Here is a 23,054-nt window from a genome sequence, read left to right on the forward strand (position 1 = left end):
ATCACTTAATATTATTAAATTGTTTATAATCTGTTTATCATTTGTGATCATTTAATATTATGATCATTTATCATTTATGATCACATAAGTCAAGCATAAAAGTTCCACCTAAGCTTTCAAAAACACTTAATAGTGTAATTTTGCAACCATTTTTCCAACACTAAAATTTCCCATAGATAAAGTCAGGTCCTTTATGTCTCAATTGCATTCTTCCTTCATCACCACCATCAAGGAACAGAAGGAATTCAAGTTCACCACTGAGGTCAGAGTAAGCAATTGACCAACTTAATAAGGTGATTTCTCAAACTACAATAACATGGGGGTCTTAGAATATTCTGAATTTTTTTATTAATTGAATTTAGAGAGGAGGGAGGAGAAGATGGGGCAGAGAGACAGACATTGATTTGTTGTTCCAGTTATTTATGCACTCATTCGTTTATTCTTATATGTGCCCTGACTGGGGATTGAACCCACCATCTTGGAATATCAATAGATGCTCTAAACAACTGAGCTACCCAACCAAAGTGGTCTTAGACTATTTTGAAGAATAAAGGAGAAAGATTCATTAAGTACCTACTAAATGTTGAGCACAGCATTTTAATGATTGCTCTTCCCTTCCCCCACCGACCCCATAAAGTAGACTATGTTAAATTGTCCACAATCCAAATACCAGATCTTTTGGAAATAGGAATAGATCCCAGTTTTAGTTAGTTTTAAAAGTATTTTCTCATGGAAATGTTACTGAGGAGACCCAAGTCAGGGGACTCTCCCTTCTCAGTTCTTGCCTTGCTTGCAAGAGAAGAATTCAGGGACTTCTGGCCAAGATGGAGGTGTAGGTAGACACACTGTGCCTCCTTGCACAACGAAAAGAAGGACAACAACAATGTAAAAACACTAAACAACCAGAACTAACAGAAAATTGAACTGTATGGAAGTCCAACAACCAAGGAGTTAAAGAAGAAACATCGATCCAGACTGATAGGAGGGGCAGAGACAGGCAGCTGGGTGGAGAGGATTCTCGGCAAGGCAGCATCTGGAGGACCCTGTGAAGCTGCAGCTGGTGGAGGAAGCGGTCCCACATTTGAGTGCAGATAAACTGGGAGGAACAGTTGGACAGCGAAACAGACCACGCAACCAAGGGTCCCAGCTTGGGGAAATAAAGCCTTAAACCATAGATCAGAAACACCTGTGGGGGTTGTGGTGCCAGCAAGAGAAACTCCCAGACTCACAGGAGAGTTCATTGGAGAGACCCACAGGGTTCTAGAATGCACACAAGCCCACCCACCCAGGAATCAACGCTAGAAGGGTCCACTTTTCTTGTGGGTAGTGGGGGAAGTGACTGAAATGCGGCAGAGAGTAGAACAGGCACCATTGTTCCCTTTTGACCTCTTCTCCACAAACAGCGTCACAAAGCAGTGAGGTGGATTGCCCCGCCCTGGTGGACACCTAAAGCTCTGCCCCTTATACATAGCAGGCACATGGAGACAAAAAAAAAAAAAAAAGCAGCCCAAAAGAAAGAACAAATCAAAGCTCCAGAAAAAATACAACTAAGCGATGAAGAGATAGCCAAAATATTAGATGTACAGTTCAAAACATTGGTAATCAGGAAGCTCAAAGGATTGGTGGAATTTGGTCCCAAATTAGATGAAAAAATGAAGTCAATGCTAATTGAAATAAGAGAAACTGTACAGGGAACCAATACTGATAGGAGAGAAACCGGGACTCAAATCAACAGTGTGGACCAGGAGGAAGAAAGAAACATTCAACCAGAAAAGAATGAAGAAACAAGAATTCAAAAAAATGAGGAGAGGCTTAGGAACCTCCAGGACATCTTTAAACGTTCCAACATCCGAATTATAGCGGTGCCAGAAGGAGAAGAGGAAGAGCAAGAAATTGAAAACTTATTTGAACAGATAATGAAGAACTCCCCCAATGTGGCAAAGGAAATAGACTTCCAGGAAGTCCAAGAAGCTCAGAGAGTCCTAAAGAAGTTGCACCCAAGGAGGAACTCACCAAAACACTTCATAATTACATTACCCAAGATTAAATATAAGGAGAGAATCTTAGAAGCAGCAAGAAAAAAAGAAGACAGTTACCTACAAAGGAGTTCTCATCAGACTGTCAGCTGAATCTCAAAAGAGCCCTTACAGGCAAGAAGGGGCTGGAAAGAAGTATTCCAAGTCATGAATGGTAAGGACCTACATCCAACATTACTCTATCCAGCAAAGCTTTCATTTAGAATGGAAGGGAAGATAAAGTGCTTCCCAGATAGGGTCAAGTTAAACAAGTTCATCATCACCAAGCCCTTATTATATGAAATGTTGAAGGAATTTATCTAAGAAATAGAAGAAGATGAAAACTATGAACAGTAAAATGGCAACAAACTCATAACTATCACCAAACCTAAAACAAAACAAAAAACAAACTAAGCAAACAACTAGAACAGGAACAGAACCACAGAAATGGAGATCACATGGAGGGTTATCAGCAGGGAAGGGGAAGGGAGAATAGAGAAAGGTACAGGGAATAAGTAGCATAAATGGTAGGTACAAAATAGGGGGAGGTTAAGAATAGTATAGGAAATGTAGAAGCCAAGGAACTAATATGTATGACCCATGGACATGAACTAAAGAGGGGGAATGTGGGTGGGAGGGGATGTGCAGGGTGGAGGGGAATAAAGGGAGGGGGAATGGGACAACTAGTAGCATAATCAATAAAAATATATTTTAGAAAAAAAATGTAAAAAAAGAGAACTCAGGTGAGACACAGCACATATAATGGAAATGAATAGCAAATTTATTTGTGAGATACACTTGAGTACAAAACTACAAGCAAGCAACCAGCTAGTTTGAATATCCCACATATAGAGAAAACAAAGCTGTTAGCAAATTTGTTTTACACAGTTGAGCACCTGGCCACAAGTGGGCTCTCAGCTAATCTGAATGTGCAACTCTTGGGGTTCAGGGGTTATATACTTTAGTCAGTTTCTAGGTTCCCCTCCCCTTCTCTCTTTCAGACCTTGGAACAATTACAAAGGTTTTCTTTCCCAGCTAGTGGAGACGATACACCCACAATTTCAAGGGCTCCCCTCCTCTTGTGCTATTATAATTTTTCTTGTGATGTTTGGAACACCTGGCGATCTTATTAGACAGGGCTTAGGACTGCTGAATCAATGGGTGAGACATGTCTCTCTTTTTTAAGTTCTTTATTAGATTGTACTGGACAAGGGTCCTGCTTTATTTCCCTTTTGGCCGCTCAATGCTAGCTGCTACCTAACAGAAACACTGCTTTATTTGGTGTCAGGATCTACTGTTACCACATTCTCCTCGTTCATGTACTGCCTACGACATAGGATTCTAATATGGATCAATGACATCAAGTATGCCTAGAATCAGAAAAATATTCAGCAATCTTCATCCCTCTTACCTAATTTTACTTTGTTTTTTTTTCAATAGCATTTCTCTGTTTCTAATGTTGGGTGGAAAAGTTTTCCTTCTACCCTTTCAGGTTTGTTGGCTAGTTTATAATTAAGTTGACACAAAATAGATTAATAGGAGAAAAATAAATTTCATTTCATGAATATAAGAGCCCTGTAAAAATATTAAACCCCAAAGGAAGTTAGGCAATTGAGACTTACATGCTGTCCTAACTTAAGGAATGAGATAGGGACTGGGGCTTTAAATGAAGGGAGGACAATTCACAGAAAGAACAGATACTGCCCTGGCTAGTGTGGCTCAGTGGATTTAAGCGTAGGCTTGTGAGCAGAAAGGTGCCTGGTTTGACCTAGGGTCAGGGCATATGCCTAAGTGGTAGGACAGGTCCCCAATTGGGGGCATGCGAGAGGCAATCATTCGATGTTTCCCTCCCTCTCTTCCCCCTCTCTCTAAAAATAAAATAAATAAAATATTTTTTTAAAAAAGAGCAGATATTTGCTAATCAGATAGATTTTTGCCTTGCCATGCAGGTAAGCCTTTCAGATAAAAAGTTATCTTTCAGGTTATAATATTCAGGTATAATATTGTACACTTGAGACATATAATCTTAGTAACCAATGTCACCCAATAAATTTAATTTTTTAAAAAATGAAAGAAAAATTAACTCTGGTAATAGCTCTCTTCCTTGACCAGGCCCCCTAACTAAATTATTTTCAGTAGTTAGGGAGAGGTAAAAGTTTTTCTTCTCTTTTTTATATTTATCTATCTAGAGAGAGAGAGGGAGAGAAAAAGGGAGGGAGAGAAACATCAACTGGTTGCCTCTTGTATGTGCTCGGAACTCCCCACTCAGGCATGTGACCTGGCCAGGAATTGAACTGGTGACCTTTTGGTTTGCAGGACGATGTCCAACAAACTGAGCCACACCAGTCAGGGCTAAAAGTTTTTCTTTAATCTGCTGGGTCTTAATTGCATGCAACTCAAAATAATTCATATGCCAACCTGGCACATTTTGGGGTGGTATATTCCACTCTTTCACCAGCATGCTAGTTAATTTACTGATTTTTGTCCTCTACCTCCATATTTTCTCCTCCCAATCTCCTTGATCAGAGAGATCTATATTGTACACTGATGTATCCAAGTTCTTGGAAATACTGTCTGGCACATAACATGTACTCATTAAATTTTTGTTGAATGAATGATCTTTGCTCCCTGAGGAGTTCCTTGTTCTAGGATTTATCCTCAAGGCCTAGGTTACTGCTCGTACATCAGAGGAGCATTTAAAAGTTGAATTAAAACGTTGGCTGGGGTTAAATACAGTTGGCCTGCTAATGCTTGGTGCCAGGAGGGATGCCAGGAGGATGCCTGACTGATAGATGGAAAGTGAGAATCCAAGCGTTATTCCTAACTGAAAGGTTCAGGCCAGTTTCCTACCCCACCAGACTGCTCATGACCCAGCCAGGTCAGTTTTCCAACCTTCTGGACTGCTAGACACTCAGTTACCCCAACTCAATTGATAGCCTGTGGCTTAATCAAAACTCCCAACGCACATGATAGTCACCTGGCGCCAGCCACTATGTCTGGTGGTTCGACTGACCCTCCCGTACCAGCCCAGGAACAGCCCAGCCCTTTACCTAACCCATTGTCCTGGCTCACATCCTGAAAACCTGAGGCACCGGCCCACAAGAACAAGAAACTAACCACTCCCCTATCCCTCCACAAACCCCACTCTTGCCTTCCCCTGGGGGTTGCAGTGGATCCCAACTCAGCCTGCCTGTAAGCGCAGCATCAAATAAAGGCACTTGGATCAGATCATCCGGTTTCTCCAGCCTCTATTTCTCGCACATGTCTAACAATTGTGAGAAACAATGTGAGAAACTGTTTTATGAGCTACAATTTGCAAAGATATTTGCAAATATATTTCTGGTGGCAATGAAGGTATAGCAGAACCAGTTGGACAGTATCACACACACAACCAACAATAGCACCGCTCCCTGGACCACATCTTTAACCAGCTCTGGACCAGGTGTAGAGGCTAATGCCTGCCTCATCTGTCTCATCGTCGCTTTTCTATTACAGCCTTGCACAAGGTCTGATCTGACTGTGATTCTAGGCTGGCAAGACCTAGGGACAATAACAGTATCCCCAGACTCCATTTTCGTATCAAGAAAAACAGGTATTTTATTCAAGCTTTTAAGAGGCATAACACGCGTAAAGCGTTTCATACAGTGTCCCAAAATAACTGTTGGCTATCAAATTAAGATTAAGGACTTCCCTTGTTTCTTCATTCTTTGCTTCCCTCTGCCCATTTTGGTTCAACCTAATCTAGGGAAGCCTGCGCCACCCCCCCCCCCCACTCTCTGGGCATGCGCACCACACAACGGCCGCACCCTTTCCTAATCTAATCATTGATGTGGAGTGGGAGAATACACTCGCCTCCGGCCCACTTTGATGTGATTAAATGGCTAAGACTAAAGCTCGTCAAAGCACAAGTTAAAAGAGCTGCAAAACTCTGCGGTCCTCTGCACGAGAGCAAACCTCCGAGCCCGCGTCTCCGAAGACCAAGGACTTAAAAACCCGCCCCAGCACTGTGTTAGAAGCAGAGCTCAACCACTCGCGCTAACTGGGGGGAGGACCGCCTGGAGGACTTACCATTGGCCCAGAGTCGCAAACCGGAAGATTCTTCCCCTTCCGGTTGCTGAGTGGTTGAGGCCGAAAACAACGCCTACCGTCATTGGCTGAGCGTAGCTGTCAGTCTCCTCGCATCTGGCGGCACGACAGCGGCAGGGGCGGCCTGTGGAGCAGTCTCGAAGCCTGCTGCGGGGAGAAGATGGCGGTCGCAGTGAGAACTTTGCAGGAGCAGCTGGAAAAGGCCAAAGAGAGCCTAAAAAACGTGGATGAGAATATTCGCAAGCTCACCGGGCGGGATCCGAATGACGTGAGGTAAGGGCCGTATGAGCAATGCCGGCTCCGAGAAGCAGCCATCAAACCAGGGTGAATTGCGGTCGGAGAGGGTGGCCAGCTATTAGAAAGCTGTAACATCGCGGCCTGTTTCCGAGGAGGCCGTGGAAACCGGTCTTCAGTGAGGTGAGGCATCTCCAAGGCCCCCCGTCTTAGGTCCTTGGGCTCAGGTGCGTGAGGAAGGAGAGCGGATCGAGCGTGCGCCGGTTGGCTTCCAGGCCTGGGGGAAGGCCGGGACTTCGGATTCCCGCCCTTGGCTGTGCGGGCCCGGAACTGCAGCACAAAGCCCCTTCCCCCGCCGAGGACCACCAGGCAGAGCTGGCCCGGAGGCCCTCCGGGGACACGGCTCGCCGCCTCGCCGCCAGACTCTTGCCCACGTGCAGCTTTCTTGGGGTTGGCAAAAATAGGAACTGATCCAAGCTGTTAATGTGTAGTGGCGTCGAGGTCAATATGATTTGTGTGATAACTGATCTTGAAAAATTAAGGAAGTAAAATAAAAATAGTGTGTCCTGCCCTTTTACAAATACGTAGATTTGATCTGTCTTTTGAGAACTTTTCTAGTTATTTTCTCTTTATGATGAACCGCACCAGTGAATGAAATACGTTAGATGTGTCCACATGTGATTTTTACACTGATTTGTAAATATCTTGTAGGCCCATCCAAGCCAGATTGCTGGCCCTTTCTGGTCCTGGTGGAGGTAGAGGACGTGGTAGTTTATTGCTGAGGTAAGATTTCCTTAGGACTTAACTCATATGCTAAACTACTGGTGATTTTTATATTAAATTAACATAGCCTTTTAAACAAAATTCATGGTAGAACCAGTTTTAGAAATGTTTGTGTTTAAAGCTGTGATCAGCTGTAGTTTCTGCACAGTTACGGCAGAACTTCATTTACATGCAGAACTAAAGATTAAAGAATATAGTAACTATGATTTTTGTGTAAAAATTTATTCTCGTGGATTTTTAAAAAATGTTATAAAAGCATCTTAGAGTGAATACCCATTGAAGATTGCTTTCATTGGAAGGATACTTAAAAATTTAAGTTTTCTTGCTAAATGGAAATATCATTTATCTTAAATCTCAAGTGTTTTGTGTTGAACATTTTTAATCGCAGGCGTGGATTCTCAGATAGTGGAGGAGGACCCCCAGCCAAACAGAGAGACCTTGAAGGGGCAGTCAGTAGGTATGTTGAAAAAAAGATTCTGAAGGCATACTAAATGTGTTTTATTTTCTGAGGTGGCATTCAGATGTAAACATTTAATGAATATTTTGTCAATGAAATATGTCCATCTTACAGAAAAGTTTTATAAGAGTTTATTTGAGCCAAAATTTTGAGCACATGCTCAGGAACAAAATCTCAACAGATTGAGAAAATATTCTGGAAAACAGCAGTTTTGCAGCTTATTTTATACATTAGAATGAAAGGAGACATGAGGGTTACATGAAATCTATTGGTGGTAGATTACGTGGGCTGGGGAAGGCAAAGCAGGGAAATCTCTAGGGCTGTATACAAAGCAAAGTGGAGAGACTTCTTTTACATTGGTGGATACAGGATAGTGCACATAGAGATTGTGTGTCGGAACACAATAATGACAATGAGGGCTCTGTGGTCTTGTGCTGTGGAGCCTGTGGTTGTGCCTTCAGGGGGTCTTAAAATCACTGAAACATTTCAGAGGTATGTTATCCTAGATTCATAAGAGTATTGGACAGAGCTCTCCTGACGTAAAGATTGATCTTGGCTAAGGAAGCTATTATACCCCGGATGTGACTACTTGCCATGTCTTGCCCAGAGAGGAATTCATGAGCAGACCGTCCTGTGTGGTTATTTTTGGTCACTTAGGCATGCAGTATCTCTCAAAACTCAGTTTTTCATTAATGATAGCTGCTAACCAAAATAAAGGTAGAGACAAGTAAGAGAAAATAGAAGAGACTATCGAGAAAATAGTGAACTTCTGCTTTTCTGTCTCATACTACAAAAATTTAGCTAGTTTGAGGATTAGGGAGATCAGAGTCTGGATTGGGCCTTGATATATTTTGTCCTCACTACTGGAAGAAAGTATAAAATTTGATGGAGACTGATAGAATGAGGCTTCTGGAAAAGAGTCCTAGAAAAGATGGTCATTTGCCCTAGTTATGCACTTAAGCCAAATTCTGTAGTGGTCACTTAAATTATTTTTTCTACCACAGGCTGGGTGGGGAGCGTCGGACACGGAGAGAATCACGCCAAGAAAGCGACCCAGAGGATGATGATGTTAAAAAGGTAATTGAGATGAAAAGAACTTCTTAGAGGATGAATATAATATTTTCATCTTAGAACATTTCAAAGACTTCCACCCATATACTTGTTAAATTACTGAGATGTTCTTTTCTCTTGCAGCCAGCCTTGCAGTCTTCAGTTGTAGCTACCTCCAAAGAGCGCACACGGAGAGACCTTATCCAGGATCAAAATATGGATGAAAAGGGAAAGCAAAGGTACCTTTTGTGATTTCTGGGGAGAAGAAACCTCTGTCAGATAATGCAATTTTAAGAAAATTTAAGTAGCCCTGGCTGGTGTGGCTCAGTAGATTTGAGCACCAGCCTGTGAAGTGAAAGGTCACAGGTTTGATTCCCTGTTAGGGCACATGCCAGGGTAATAGGCCAGGACTCCAATTGGCGTGCAGCAGGCAACCAACTGATATCTCTCTCACACTGATGTTTCTCTCCCTCTCTTTCTCTCTTCCTTTCCCTCTCTCTCTGAAAAGAAATAAAATCTTTAACAACAAAAAAATGTTAAGCAGCTCTCCAAGTGCCTATGTTATATTTCTTTTTAGGAAATGGCAGGTCTAAATTGAATTTTCTTTTGTTCTTTAGGAACCGGCGAATATTTGGCTTGTTGATGGGCACCCTTCAGAAATTTAAACAAGAGTCTACTGTTGCTACTGAAAGGGTATCTATGCAATTTTTCCTTTGTTTCCTTTACTTTTAAGTTACCAGAGTAGTTGCTTGCATGTTTTTAAAAAGAGTCAGAAAGCTCTCAAGATTTAGTTGCAGCCATTTTTGCTTCTCAGGGGAGAACTTTTAGAGGAAAGAGAGATAACAGTTCAGTTACAGAAGATTAATAAACTTATTTCAGCTTTTATGTGCTAACTTTACTAGAGAATATACAAAACTTAAAGGCGTTTTAATGTGAAGAGTAAGCATAGTATTTTTTTTAATGGAGAGAAGGTATGACAATAACTACATTAGGACATCATATCTGTCATTTTTTTATTTAAGAAGAATAACTGAAGACAACTTATAAAGACATTTTTCTGTGTGCAGTTACTTTATGAAGCTTACCTCAAAGTCATGTTGGAATGGAACTGTTGCTGATATTGGCTAATGGCTTTAAAATTCAGATTTTTACACAGAAAAGCTTCAGTTCCCATTTTCTGAAAGAAATGTCAGCAGTCTTCAAATGCTAAGTAGTACTAAGTTTGAATTCATTGGTACCCTAAATTGCAAATGTGAAACTTATATGCAAATAACTTAGTAAAATTGTAATGTTTCACATAATCAGGATATGTAATGAGATTTTAAAGTTCATTTTTATCTTTAGCAAAAGAGACGCCAGGAAATTGAACAAAAACTTGAAGTGCAGGCAGAAGAAGAGAGAAAGCAGGTTGAAAATGAGAGGAGAGAACTCTTTGAAGAGAGGCGTGCTAAACAGACAGAACTGCGGCTTTTGGAACAGAAGGTTGAGCTTGCACAGCTGGTGAGTAGTATTTTAGAATTCTAAAATCAGTGATTTTTCATGTTTACAAAAACACTGACCTTTTTACCTTTTCTTTAGCAAGAAGAATGGAATGAGCACAATGCTAAGATAATTAAATATATAAGAACTAAGACGAAGCCCCATTTGTTCTATATACCTGGAAGAATGTGTCCAGCTACCCAAAAACTAATAGAAGAGTCACAGAGAAAAATGAATGGTAAGTGTACGTGAAGAGATCCATTAAAATATTCCTAACGCATAAGGTAACACTCACAGATAAACATTTGTTTGTTTCCTATAATAGGTTGTGATTTAGTAGTTGATTGTTAAAATATGATGCTAATGTGTTTGGAGTGTGGAGCATTTGTTCATGATAGAGTTTAACCAGGAACTTATATTTTGTAGGCAGTGCTTAATACATGAGCATTTCTTATGCATTTAAGTGGTATGGCTTTTGCCTGATACTTTTTAGTAGCCAGACATAAATACTAATGAAGCAAGAAAAGTTGAACATTGAGAACATCAGTATAGTCTAAAGAGGGAGGAGCACACATGGAATTGTAGACACTGCTAAGATGGTGATGAGATGACATTCCTTTTTAGGATCAGGAAAATTAATGTATGATACACAATTAAAAGTGATTATTTGAAGGAAGTTTTGCTGTTTTACAATTAGCATGAAGTTAAATGGCCGAAGATTGTTCTTTTTGTCCATCACTTAGATAATATGGTATAGTTTTTGCCTGTGACTAATTTATATATAAGTTTTGGGTAGATTACTTCTTTTGTCATTTTATGTTGATTTATAATTTCTTACTATAATTAGTTTTTCATCATCATTTCTTTTAAAAAAGACATATAGATAAAACACAATGACAGTTTGTGGCCAGAGGTCAACTTGTGACTGATTTGCTTAACCATAGTAAATTTTACACGTGTAAATTTTTATTCTTTAGCTTTATTTGAAGGTAGACGCCTCGAATTTGCAGAACAAATAAATAAAATGGAGGCTAGGCCTAGAAGACAGACAATGAAGGAAAAAGAGCAACAGGTGGTGCGAAATGAAGAACAGAAGGCGGAACAAGAAGAGGGTAAGGTGGCTCAGCGAGAGGAAGAGTTGGAGGAGACAGGTAATCAGCACAATGATGTAGAAATAGAGGAAGCAGGAGAGGAAGAGGAAAAGGAAATAAGTATAGTTCATAGTGATGCAGAGAAAGAACAGGAGGAGGAGGAACAAAAACAGGAGATGGAGGTTAAGATGGAAGAGGAAACTGAGGTAAAGGAAAGTGAGAAGCAGCAGGATAGTCAGCCTGAAGTTATGGATGTGCTAGAGATGGTGGAGAGTGTCAAAAATGTAATTGCTGAGCAGGAGGTAATGGAAACCCACCAGGTTGAAAGTGTAGAACCTTCAGAAAATGAAACTAACAAGGAACTGGAGCCAGAAATGGAATTTGAAGTTGAGCCAGATAAAGAATGCAAGTCTCTTTCTCCTGCAAAAGAGACTGCTAATGCTGTAGAAATGGAAAATGAGCCTGAGGACAAAGAAGAGAAAGAATCTGAGCCTCAGCCTAAGCCTATGGCTCTGGTTCAGCCCCTGCCTCAGCCTCAGCCCCTATCTCAGTCCCAACCAGTACTTCCACCCCAACCTTGCTCTCAACCTGAGACTTTGCCATTAGCTGTTTTAGAGTCATCACCTCAGGTTATTCAGGAGCAAGGGCATTTACTACCTGAGAGGAAGGAGATTCCTGTAGAATCTGTAAAACTTACTGAGACGGCAGTAGAGCCACTCTTGACAGTACATTCAGAGAGCAAATCCAAAACCAAAACTAGGAGCAGAAGTAGAGGTCGAGCTAGAAATAAAACAAGCAAGAGTAGAAGTCGGAGCAGCAGCAGTAGTAGTTCTAGTAGCAGTTCAACCAGTAGCAGCAGTGGAAGCAGTTCCAGCAGTGGCAGTAGTAGTAGTCGAAGTAGTTCCAGTAGCAGCTCCAGTACCAGCGGCAGCAGCAGTAGAGACAGCAGCAGCAGCACTACTAGTAGTAGTGAGAGTAGAAGTCGGAGTAGGGGTCGGGGACATAATAGAGACAGAAAGCACAGAAGGAGCGTGGATCGGAAGCGAAGGGATACCTCAGGACTAGAAAGGAGTCACAAATCTTCAAAAGGTGGCAGTAGTAGAGATACAAAAGGATCAAAGGATAAGAATTCCCGGTCCGACAGAAAGAGGTCTATATCAGAGAGTAGTCGATCAGGCAAAAGATCTTCAAGAAGTGAAAGAGACCGAAAATCAGACAGGAAAGACAAAAGGCGTTAATGGAAGAAGCCAGGCTTTCTTAGCCAATTTGCAGCAGAAGATTTGATGAGTAAAAGGATTACCTTTCCTTGTAAGGAGGATGCTGCCTTAAGAATTGCATGTTGTAAAAAAATCTTTTTGGAAAATACAGACTGTTTGTTTACCAGACATTCTTGTACTTTTTGCATAATTTTGTAAGAGTTATTTATCAAAATTATGTGAGGTTCCAAAATATGTAAAAAAAATAATTATAATAAAAAAGATTAACATCCCTTGTCATCTTTTTTAAATATCCTATACTCTTCAGTAAGAATCTGTATATTTTAATAGGTAAATCTTTGAGTCTGTTCCCTTCTAATTCTGTATCATATGTTTCTTTTGTAGAAATAAATGTGCATTTCTTTCATTAGTTTTGGGATGTCCTCGACACTTGTATAATAAATAGCCCCTTGATATCATTTTCAGCTTTTATCACTAGATACTGAACATGATTAAAATGTCTGAAGGTTTCCCCACTTTTATTTGCCTTAGAAAATTATTTTGCATTGTCAAAGTCAGGTCTTCGCAGCTTTTGGGGGGCATAGTTCTTAAGATTTACTACATTTTCTAATTTCCCTCATTTTCATTGAAGCATTTCCCTGTTTTTCATATTTACACCATATATTTGGTATATAAAACAGTATGATTTGGTTGGCATTTTTCTCACAATTATGGGAGCATCATTCGTTTTCATTTGTGACACAGCATATACATCTGTTAAAATAATCACTTCTTACCAGGGGAGGGAGGTAGAAAAATATATCCTAAACTTGGTTTTTGAGTTTGTGGTCTTGTCTTAACATTTGTGTTGACTCTAATTGAAACATGCCAGTAAGTGTTTTCAAGAATTTTTGTTTAAGTATTGTATGAAAAGTTTACAAAATAAAGTTCATTTACACTTGAATCTGTAAACAAGATAACACAAGTGTACCAAGTGATTATTACCTTCATTTTATAAATTTGTATGAATTTGGAGTATCTGTTGCCCATTACACGTGCAAATAAATGTGGCTTAGACTTGTGTGACTGCTTAAGACTAGTACTTGTATTAAGTTTTTGATGCTTCAAACAGGAGAGCACTTGCTTTGTACAAGAGTACTTAAGTTGCAAATGGCCGTTTTTTACTTCATAATTTAACAAACTGTAGCTTTTAGACTTTCACTATTCATTATGCCTTCTTTTGACAAGTAAATGGGACCAGTGAAAAGCCCACAAGCATTTCCAGCATTATATAAATGTAAGCCAATGTGCTAAAAGAAAACTGACAAACCCTTTCTTGATATAATTAATAAGCAGTAAATGAGCAGGACTCCCAACTGCAGAGCTAGGTACCTGCACACCTGGGTCACTTTCCACCAAGAGTAGTTTTAGGGATTTTAATATTCTCCAAAAGGAAGTAGTTTCCGTGTATCTGAGGGATGTGTTCCAAGATGTCCAGTGGATGCCTGAAAGCATGAGTAGCATGAAACCCTATGTACACTATTTTTTCCTGTGGAAACGAGTATGTAAGTTAGGCACAGGAAGAGATTAAGAATAGTAAGAAAGTAGGACCAATTAAGACAATGTGCTATAATAAGTAAATGTGATCACTTGTTTCAGGGTATCCTTTGCCATTTCGTATCTATGGTTAACTGCAGGTAACAAGCTATAGATGAGGTTGGGACTACTGTACAAATTTTTTCCTGTGCCATAATGAGGAAAAGGTAACCACTTAAAGGGGATGACAGACAACCTGGTTTTTAAGTTCTTAGGAATCTAAAAATAAGTGTTCACTCACTTTTATCTGGAAAATTTGAATAATTGTGCTTACAGAAAAAGTTTAGTTTTGGCTTTAAGCACAATTGGTGGTGGTGATGATGGTATACGTGGGGAGAAAAAAAAAACATCTGGAATATGGAGCAGTTTTTTATTAAGTTTTGCTGATATATGTAGGAAGAATTCTAATTTACTGATGTGCATTTATAAATGGGAAGGTTCCATTTTTTAAAATATTTCCAGTTAGGCCCTGGCTGGCGTAGCTCAGTGGATTGAGCACAGGCTGTGAACCAAAGTGTTGCAGGTTCGATTCCCAGTCAGGGTACATGCCTGGGTTGCAGGCCATGACCCCCAGCAACCGCACATTGATGTTTCTCTCTCTCTCTCTCCCACCCCCTCCCCTTCCCTTTCTATGAATAAATAAAATCTTTTAAAAAATATTTCCAGTTAGTGCTTTATCTTTAAAATGAAATTTTATGAATTTCAGAGAACCATGTAATTGATTACTTGCAAATTTCAGATATAAGGAATGTTAGAATGTAAAAGTAGGAACAGTTTCGGGGGGGGCCATCATTGGGGCCTATTAGAGGTTACAAATTCGTGTTTATGGAAAGTTTAGAAGCTGAAGAGGGCCAGGGCTAGTGACTAAGGACAAATTAGTTTGGGGCTCTGTTCATTAGTAAAGGCATTTAAGGCAGGGGTTTGGAAAACTTGTTTATTCAAGGTTTGTACAGCGACAGAAATTAGAAAATTGGTCTTAAATGGTCTGTATTTAATCCAGAGTTCATCTGTTTACTATTTCTAGAACTGGTAATTACACATGTATACTTGAGTAATATGGACTGAGCAAACCCAACAAACTTGGGTTTCAACAGTACAAGCTGTTGAACAAGTTTGCGAGTTAACTGACAAATTTAAAAGGAAAGCTACTAGTGATAACATGGTATAGTGATAATGGGCCAATGCTGTCAGACTAGCAAGTCATTAAAATTTGGGGGGGGGGGTTCAGTCCCCTATGAATTTTTTAAAAGTCTATTGAAATCATTGAAAAAAGTCCACCCAGTTTCCCTTGAGATAATACCATTAAAAGTCCTTAGTCCAGAAAAAAAAAAGTTATTGATAGACATGGTTGGATCTTCCTGCTGTAATTAGTGAGGAAGATTGGTAAAAAGTCTGAAAATTTCATATATATATATGGGCTCCAGAAGGTACCAGCCATGTAATATGAAAAAGATGTTTATTAAAGATACAAGAAATATTGTACATAGGGCAATGACACCTCACTACCCTTCAAAGTAGGTTCCCTGGGTCCTCACACAGATCTCTAAATCCCTCAGCTGTCACATATTTTCCTGAATCTCATTGACTGTCTGGAGTCTCTTCCCTTTCATAGGTGATTTTAGAAAAGTCAGAAGTTGCAGGGCACTAAATCTGGGCTGTAGAGGTGCTGAGTTAACTGGGTGATTTGATGTCTCACCAAAAAACTGCATGAGATGTGATGTATGAGTGGGCACATTGTCATGATGAAGCTGCCAATTACTAGTTGCCCATAGCTGTGGCCTTCTGAACCATCCAAATAGTTTCCATGGAGGAATGTTCAAGCTTAATGCAAAATTTGATGCAGATTCATTGCTCAGCTCGCTCAGTCATTTTGAATGTGATGTCCACACAGTACACATGCTTCGTCAATAGCATTTACCACCCCAACTAATACAGTGAAGTCGTCATTGTTCATGCTTGCACATTCCAGTCCACTCTCCTTGGCTGCCAGGTCATATCAAGTCACACTAACCGTTAACAATGGTTGGACTTGTTTCAGACAGACCTTGTATATCTGATACTCAAAACACCTACAGTTCTTGACATGGCTATTTGAGTACCCTGTTTAAATTTTTTTTATCCTCACTTGAGGACATGCTTAGGGGGGAAGGGAGTGGGGAGAGACGTCCATTAGTTGCCTCTCACATGCGCATTTTGACTGTTGGGGACAAAACATGCAACTCAGGCAAATGCCCTGAGGGGTAATTGAACCCATGACCTTTTGGTTTACAGGATGGCATTCCAACTGAGCAGAAAAGGTCAAATGACAGCCCTGGGCATCCCAGCTTTTAAGAGGATGGGGAGCTGAAGAGGAAACTGGCCAGGGCCCCTGTTTAAATTTGTAACCACTACTTGTCCTTCACTATCCCCCTTGCTTTATTTTCTTCCATAACATTTAGCATCATACCATAGTAATACTTTACTGTCTATTTCCCATTAGAATGCAAGCTCCAGAAGGGCAAGATTTTTTTTTTTAAGATTTTATTTTTAGTGGAAGGGGAAGGGAAGGAGAAAGAAAGGGAGAGAAACATCAATGTGTGGTTGCCTCCCACACATCCAGTACTGGGGACCTGGCCTGCAACCCAGGCATGTGCCCTAACTGGGATCCGAACCTACGACCCTTTGGTTCACAGGCCCACGCTCAACCTACTGAGCTATACCAGCTGAGATGCAAGATTTTTTTTTTTAAACCCCATTGCTGTATTTAAGATACCTAGGATAGGGCCTTGTACATTATAGGCAATACTATCATGATGAATTATGAAAGGTTAATGTGGCTTCTGTGGTTCCATCTCTGCTTATTTTTACTTTAGTTGCCTCTCTCCCATTGTTTGAAACAATGGACTGAAATACATCAAGGAAATATGGCTGGAGTAGTTAAGCAAGGGAGAAAAAATACAGTCCAGAGACATAATAGAAGCCATTTAAGTCCTTTAGCTTTTATGTATGGGAGGTTATTAAAGGGCTTGAACAGAGAGATAAAGTGATAGAATTTATGTCATAACATTCACTCTCACTGCTGTGGTGAAAAAGACTAAATGGGACCAAGGACAGGAGCAGAAACGGGGTAGTGCAATAATTAAAGATTTCATTTATTTTTAAAGAGAGAGAAGGAAGGGAGAAAGGAAAAGAAACATCAATGTGTGGTTGCCTCTTGTGTACCCCCCACTGGGGACCTGGCCTGCAACCCAGACATAGGCCCTGACCTGGAATTGAAACAGCGACCCTTTGGCTCGCAGATGAGCACTCAATCTACTGAGCCACACCAGCCAGGGTAGGGTAGTGCAATAATTAAGCAAAATACAGTTAACTCAGGCCAGGATGGTAGCAGTGGAAGTGGTGATCAGATTCTGGATATACTTTGAAGATAGTCCCCAAGTGATTTGCTGGTAGAATGTACATGATGTGAGAAGTCCAGATTTTACCTGGTTTACCTGCAAGATTTTACCTGAGCAACTAGAAATGAATTGCCATTAGCCGAAGTGATGGGGAGGGACTACAGGTAACAGCTTTGGGGACAGTGGAGGTTAGTGGGTTAGGACCTTAGTTTGAGATTCCATTACACATGCAAGTGGAGATGTGAAGTAAAGGAAGTTAGACATGTCAGTTGGGTTCAGGAGACAGTGCTGTACTAGAAATAACAAATTTGAGAGTTCTGAGCATGTCAGTGGCAAGATCACCAGGGACTGAGTGTAGATAGGGAAGAGGTCAGAGGACAGCCCTGGACAGCCCAGCTTTTAAGAGGATGGGGAGCTGAAGAGGAACCAGCAAATGAGGAGGAACATCTAGAGAAACTGGTTTTAAAGGTAAGGGAAGTAGTAATTATGTGCTCAAGTGATGCTGGTAGGTTAATGAAAATGAATAAGAATTAACCATTGGCTTTAGCAACATAGATCATTAATGACCTTCAAAAGAGCAATGTTAGGAGAGTGATGGGGGTAAGAGGCTCATGGAAGAGAATTCGAGATGGAAGTAAACATAACTTCAAGTTAGGGTAATTAAATTGGACCAATCATCCCATTGAGAAGAACTAGAGAAAGTGGATATATAACATATACTTCAGGGAACCATTCAGGTGCTAAAGAATTAGAGGGCCAAGATCCGAGAAAGGAACCCAGAGAGGTGCCTGGCTTTTTTTCCCCTTCTAGTACAGTCTGTATCCCCAATTAACTTCTTCTAAAAGGAAACATCTTAGAATTTTTCCCTCAAATTGCCCAGCAAACAATATTTCTTATTGTAGATACTTACTTGTTTATTAAATGAACACTGTTCATCAGTTTCCTCATAGGAAATTGATTTCATGATGTAACCATTAGAATCTTAGTTTTGGTGAATATTCTTGTGGGATAGTTGTGAAACATCTGTAGATGCCAAAACCACAATGCATTATAAACATTTGAATCTTGATTCTATTCTATACAAAGCAGTGAGGTCTACGTGGTCTATTTGAAGACATCCAATTCAGTGGAGGGGAACCTTTTTTAGCTTAACAGAAGAAATTCTTTCATCTTTACTTTTTCTTCTGAAATGTGAAAATGAATGGCTCCCTTTCAATCACTACCTAATTTCCAGCCCCTATTTATGCACTTTGTGTGTAGTAGATGCTTGATAAATATTTGTAGGATGAAAGACTATGCTCAATCCTTAAGAAAGTAAAAGAAATCAGCTTAATATTTTTCTCTCAGTAATAGGAGCCATTCAATCTCTAATGCCTACAAGGTCTTCCTTTTGCTTAGTAAATAGGCTTTCTATATATGTTTTCTAAATTGAGTAACTCAGAATTTTGTACCTCATAGCTATACTGCTGACAATGTCATGGTCTTGTGTCATTTTGCTTTTATTAATGCACATGCTTAAAAGTTCAAAAGGACTAATCACAAGGGCCTTTAATGCTGAAAGGTGCAGTTTATACACCAAGGTCTTGGAGAATAGATATAAAATGGCATAGGTATGAGAATGTGAAAACATATTAGAAGTTGTAATAGAGTCAAGCTTAGTTACAGCAAGTAATAGCTGCAATGTGAATTTTGACTTCTGTGGTTATTTGCAGGAAACTTAAAATCCCAGCCAAATTTCTCCTGCCCTCAAGATTACCTTGAAGATTTTTTTTGCCATCAGTTCACATATGTGCAGAGAAATAGAACATTTTAATATAAGTTTAAGAAAAACATTACTAGAAAAGTAATGACAGGTCCCTCTCTCTGTGGAGCCTATCTTTCTGCCCTTCTTTCCCCAGGGCTCTCTCCCTCTCTCCAACACTCCTCCTTCCCCCCTCCCCTCCCTCCTCCCCCTCTTTTCCCTCCTCTCTTCTTTCTTAAGCTTCAAGGACCCTTCTTTTGCTGGAATTTGTTTCCTGAGCCCATTTCCTCTATGGTGCACTTCCTCTACCTCTCTGACTTTCTAAATAAACTTTCTCTTATAATTTGAGCCTTGCCTCTGAATTCTTCTCTTAGCCAGAACTCAAGAACTGAGTTTCTGGACCAAGGTTAACACCTGGTGCCATTTTTCTGCTGCTAACAGATTGAGTCACAGATTGTACTTTGGGGCCAGAGTGGGACAGTGGCTAGCTATGGAGGAGTCATTGAGAGGCTGCGTATCTCATGGCTTTGTGTCAAAGTTTCAGGCCTAGAAAAGCCTTGGCTCAGCCCCTGGCAATGGGCAAGGAGACACCTGATTGGTGGTGCTGCTCTTATATCAGTCGAAGGGAGGGGAGGAGAGGGGAGACAGTTATATCTCAGGGTCTCATAATGTGTTCCAAATCCAAATACCAATTAATTATTCCCTGTTAATGAAATTAACTGAGAGGTGAAATCGTGTTCCTCCGTTTAGAGAAAACGGAGGAACTGCTTACTGCTTAGCCCAGAGAGTAATATGAAGTTGATATAACAGTGGAGACTCTTTGGAGTGTCCATCAGAGGTATCGCAACCTTATTTGTTAAAGTGAACAGGAACACCATTAGCACACTTTTAAAATTTATAACCAGAAAGGGAATTTGTTATTTCTAAGCCAATAGTAACAATCACAACATTCAGATAAGTACAGAAACTTGCAAACTAGTGAAGATGAATACTCAATACTTGTATCTCCTTCACACATTGTAGGAGATAAAAAAATAAACAAAACATAATCCCACATGAAAAATCACAAGTTGTCAGCTTCTCAGACTGACTGGTCAGGGTGACATCCTGCCACATGTTTCTGGGAGCTCAATTAGCAAGCTACAACTTGCCCTGCAAAAGCTTTATCAATCAGTAAAAATTTCCCTGGACACTACTGATTTGATGTAAAATATTAGTTGGTGTAGGAGACACATATTTAAGAAGGAGTTTCTGTGAAATCTTGTAATGAAAAATGTAAACTCATATACATCATAAATGGTAAACAGTGTTTAAAGATACTTCCTTGAGGAAATATAAAATAAATCCCTAAAGTGATAAAAATACAAAATGCTTGAGGCATTTGGTATGTGATGGCCTTCTATGAAGCTTTGGTGAGCCCAAGTCATGGTTACTCCTGAGGCTAAAATTATGGATCTATTTAGTAATATAATTTTAATGAACCATGTAGATTAATTCTGTTGGTGGGCAAAACCTTGGAAAGCACCTCCTCAAATGATTTTTTTTGTTGTCTTCATCCACAGCAATACATTGTTAATAGATTTTGATTAACTACTCTTGAGGTTAGACTATATATATATATGTGTGTGTGTGTGTGTGTGTGTGTGTGTGGTAGACTTGTGGGGTCATGAGTCATTTCTTGTTTAGTAGATACAGGTGGCTTAGGAGAAGAATAAACATGTGCTCAAATTTCATCTTTAGTCCTTCCTGCTCCATGAGGCTGCCCAGGAAGGCAAGGCCAATATTCCTGGCCTAGAAGCAGGCTGCACACACTTCACCTCAGTCAGCTCTCAGCTGAAGCTGTAGACTGAGGTTTCTGCTTTTCTCCCTTTCCTAACCTTCTGGTTGCCTCTCTCTTCCTTCCCACTGCCACCTCCTGCCACCACTTCATTAGGAGCCAAGCCTAGTTGAAGGATATTTATGGAAAACCACATGAAGTTTCCTGGCAGTGTATTGGGACCAGAATGGGTCATAGAAATTATTTCTGTGAGAAATAGTCCTTTCAAAATCAGTTACTTTGTTTCCCAATGTATTTTAATTAAATTTGATGAGTCTTATAATTGATTTTTTTCATATCTTTTTGTATGCTCAATGTCAGATTTATGTACCCTATCTAATCCTTAAATAATGAAAAAAAAGAAGTCACAAGATACACAAGCATTCTCAACTTTGAACTGGTAGAAGCTTCAAAGATAACTGTTATTGGAGTTTTGTCTTGCAAAGATTAAAAGATATATTTATTTTGCTTTCAATCATCTAATATATTATCTTTCTATCCTCATGTAAGAATTATCCAAATACAGATAAAATAAGCTTTTGGCTTAAATGTTAACTTTAAGATGACTTTGAACTATCCTATTTGGTATAGTGACAGTGAATATATGACTGTACATTTGTCAGAACCCACAGAACTGTATGATTCAAAGAGTTAATATTACTGACTACAAATTTCTAAAAATCAACTTGGGTGGTGGGGGAGCCCAAGGTGGAGTGCGGGCTATGGCAAATCTAACTATATTACAACTGTATGACACAGCACACAAAGGAGATGGGGAAGAAAGGAGCTGACAGAAATAACTTTGTAAAAAAAAATGTTCTGATTAGATAGTGTTAGGCTATAAATAAAAAAAGTTACAAACATTTAACTCTGAATAGTCAATTTGTTTATCACAGGGTATGGGTTATCAATTTTGAAAGTATGTTACATGTGTGCGGGGGTTGAGTGAATAAATAAATGTATTGTTAGATAACAAGCCAGGTTTCTAACTGTTGGAGAACTTACTATTGAATTCTTTAATACTCCTCCCTCTAGGAGGTGGAGCTAAATTCCCTTCTCTTGAAAGTGAGTAGACTTGATAACTTTCTTCAAACTGAGTATGGAAGGAAAAAAAAGTACTTTATAATAGAGAAACCTAGTAGACATCACCTTAACCAAGTAATCAAGGTAACAATACCAGCAATTAGACATATCAATTTCATGCGTCTCCACTGACAGGCTCTGATGAGAAGGACACACTGCTCTTACCATATTCTTTTCCCAAAATCTACCACTTCGGTCTAATCATGAGAAAGCATCAGACAAACCCAAACTGAGGAACATTCCAAAGTGTCAACACCAGGAATGACAAGGAAAGGATGAAAGACTGTCAGAGAAGATTGTCATAGAAGACTGAGGAAGTATGACAATGTGGTACACTGGATTTGATCCTTGAATCAGAAAAAGGACATTAGCCCTGGCTGGTGTTGCTCAGTGGGTTGAGTGCAGGCCTGCGAACCAAAGGGTCCCCTGTTCAATTCCCAGTCAGAGCACATGCCTGGGTTGCAGGCCACGTCCCCAGTGTGGGGTGTGCAAGAGGCAACCACAGATAGATGTTTCCCTCTCTTTCTCCTTCCTTTCCCCTCTCTCTAAAAAGTAAAAGAAAAGAAAAAGGACATTAGTTGGAAAACTAGAGAAATCACAATTGTTCTGATTACAAGTCAGTAAAATTTCAGAGAATCACAGGATATCTGAGCTGGAAGGACTTGTGCAGGTCATTTAGTGGAAGCCTCTTTATGAACCTTGAGGCTCCCAGGGGCTGAGTAGTGTGGTAAGTCCTAGCATGAATCCATTGACTGAAGGGGCTAAAGGGGCATTTATTTCTACGTCCTAGGGAATCTGGAAGAAAGGGGAGAAAGAAAATCAGGAAAGTAATAGTAGCATATCCATTATTCTATACATTTTTGAAAGAAGTGGATCAAATAAGTACTAATCATAAGAAATTTATTCATTTTAATGCAGAAATAGTATTCTATAACTTTTTGAAAATTTTAATTATTTGGAGCATAAACATTAAGTTGCTGGGTTTTTTTGGTTAACTAGTTAATATTTTTTCTTAGGGAAACTTGGGGCATGAGGTACTTAGGGTCATGA

The 23,054-nt window shown here is 39.9% G+C and overlaps 1 protein-coding gene across 1 annotated transcript; it reads left to right on the forward strand.

The window, feature by feature from the left end:
* The first annotated feature begins 6,201 nt into the window (after nucleotides 1-6,201).
* PNN (pinin, desmosome associated protein) lies at nucleotides 6,202-13,472 on the forward strand. Its single transcript, XM_045848655.1, has 9 exons — nucleotides 6,202-6,374; nucleotides 7,047-7,118; nucleotides 7,507-7,575; nucleotides 8,580-8,652; nucleotides 8,770-8,864; nucleotides 9,243-9,318; nucleotides 9,970-10,125; nucleotides 10,204-10,342; nucleotides 11,082-13,472. The coding sequence occupies exons 1-9, from the start codon at nucleotides 6,262-6,264 to the stop codon at nucleotides 12,431-12,433; spliced, it is 2,145 nt and encodes a 714-aa protein (XP_045704611.1). The 5' UTR covers nucleotides 6,202-6,261; the 3' UTR covers nucleotides 12,434-13,472.
* Nucleotides 13,473-23,054: the final 9,582 nt, after the last annotated feature.

Source organism: Phyllostomus hastatus, unplaced genomic scaffold (assembly GCF_019186645.2).
Source record: "Phyllostomus hastatus isolate PE091 unplaced genomic scaffold, TTU_PhHast_1.1 phas_contig_62, whole genome shotgun sequence".
NCBI lineage: Eukaryota > Metazoa > Chordata > Mammalia > Chiroptera > Phyllostomidae > Phyllostomus > Phyllostomus hastatus.

What these genes read in the sequence shown, in the direction of transcription:
- PNN (XM_045848655.1), top strand. Translation starts at nt 6,262, where the DNA reads ATGGCGGTCGCAGTGAGAACTTTGCAGGAGCAGCTGGAAAAGGCCAAA. An exon ending in AGGATGATGATGTTAAAAAG is followed by an intron (nt 8,653 to 8,769) that starts GTAATTGAGATG and finishes TTTCTCTTGCAG; the next exon opens with CCAGCCTTGCAGTCTTCAGT. An exon ending in CTACTGTTGCTACTGAAAGG is followed by an intron (nt 9,319 to 9,969) that starts GTATCTATGCAA and finishes TTTTATCTTTAG; the next exon opens with CAAAAGAGACGCCAGGAAAT.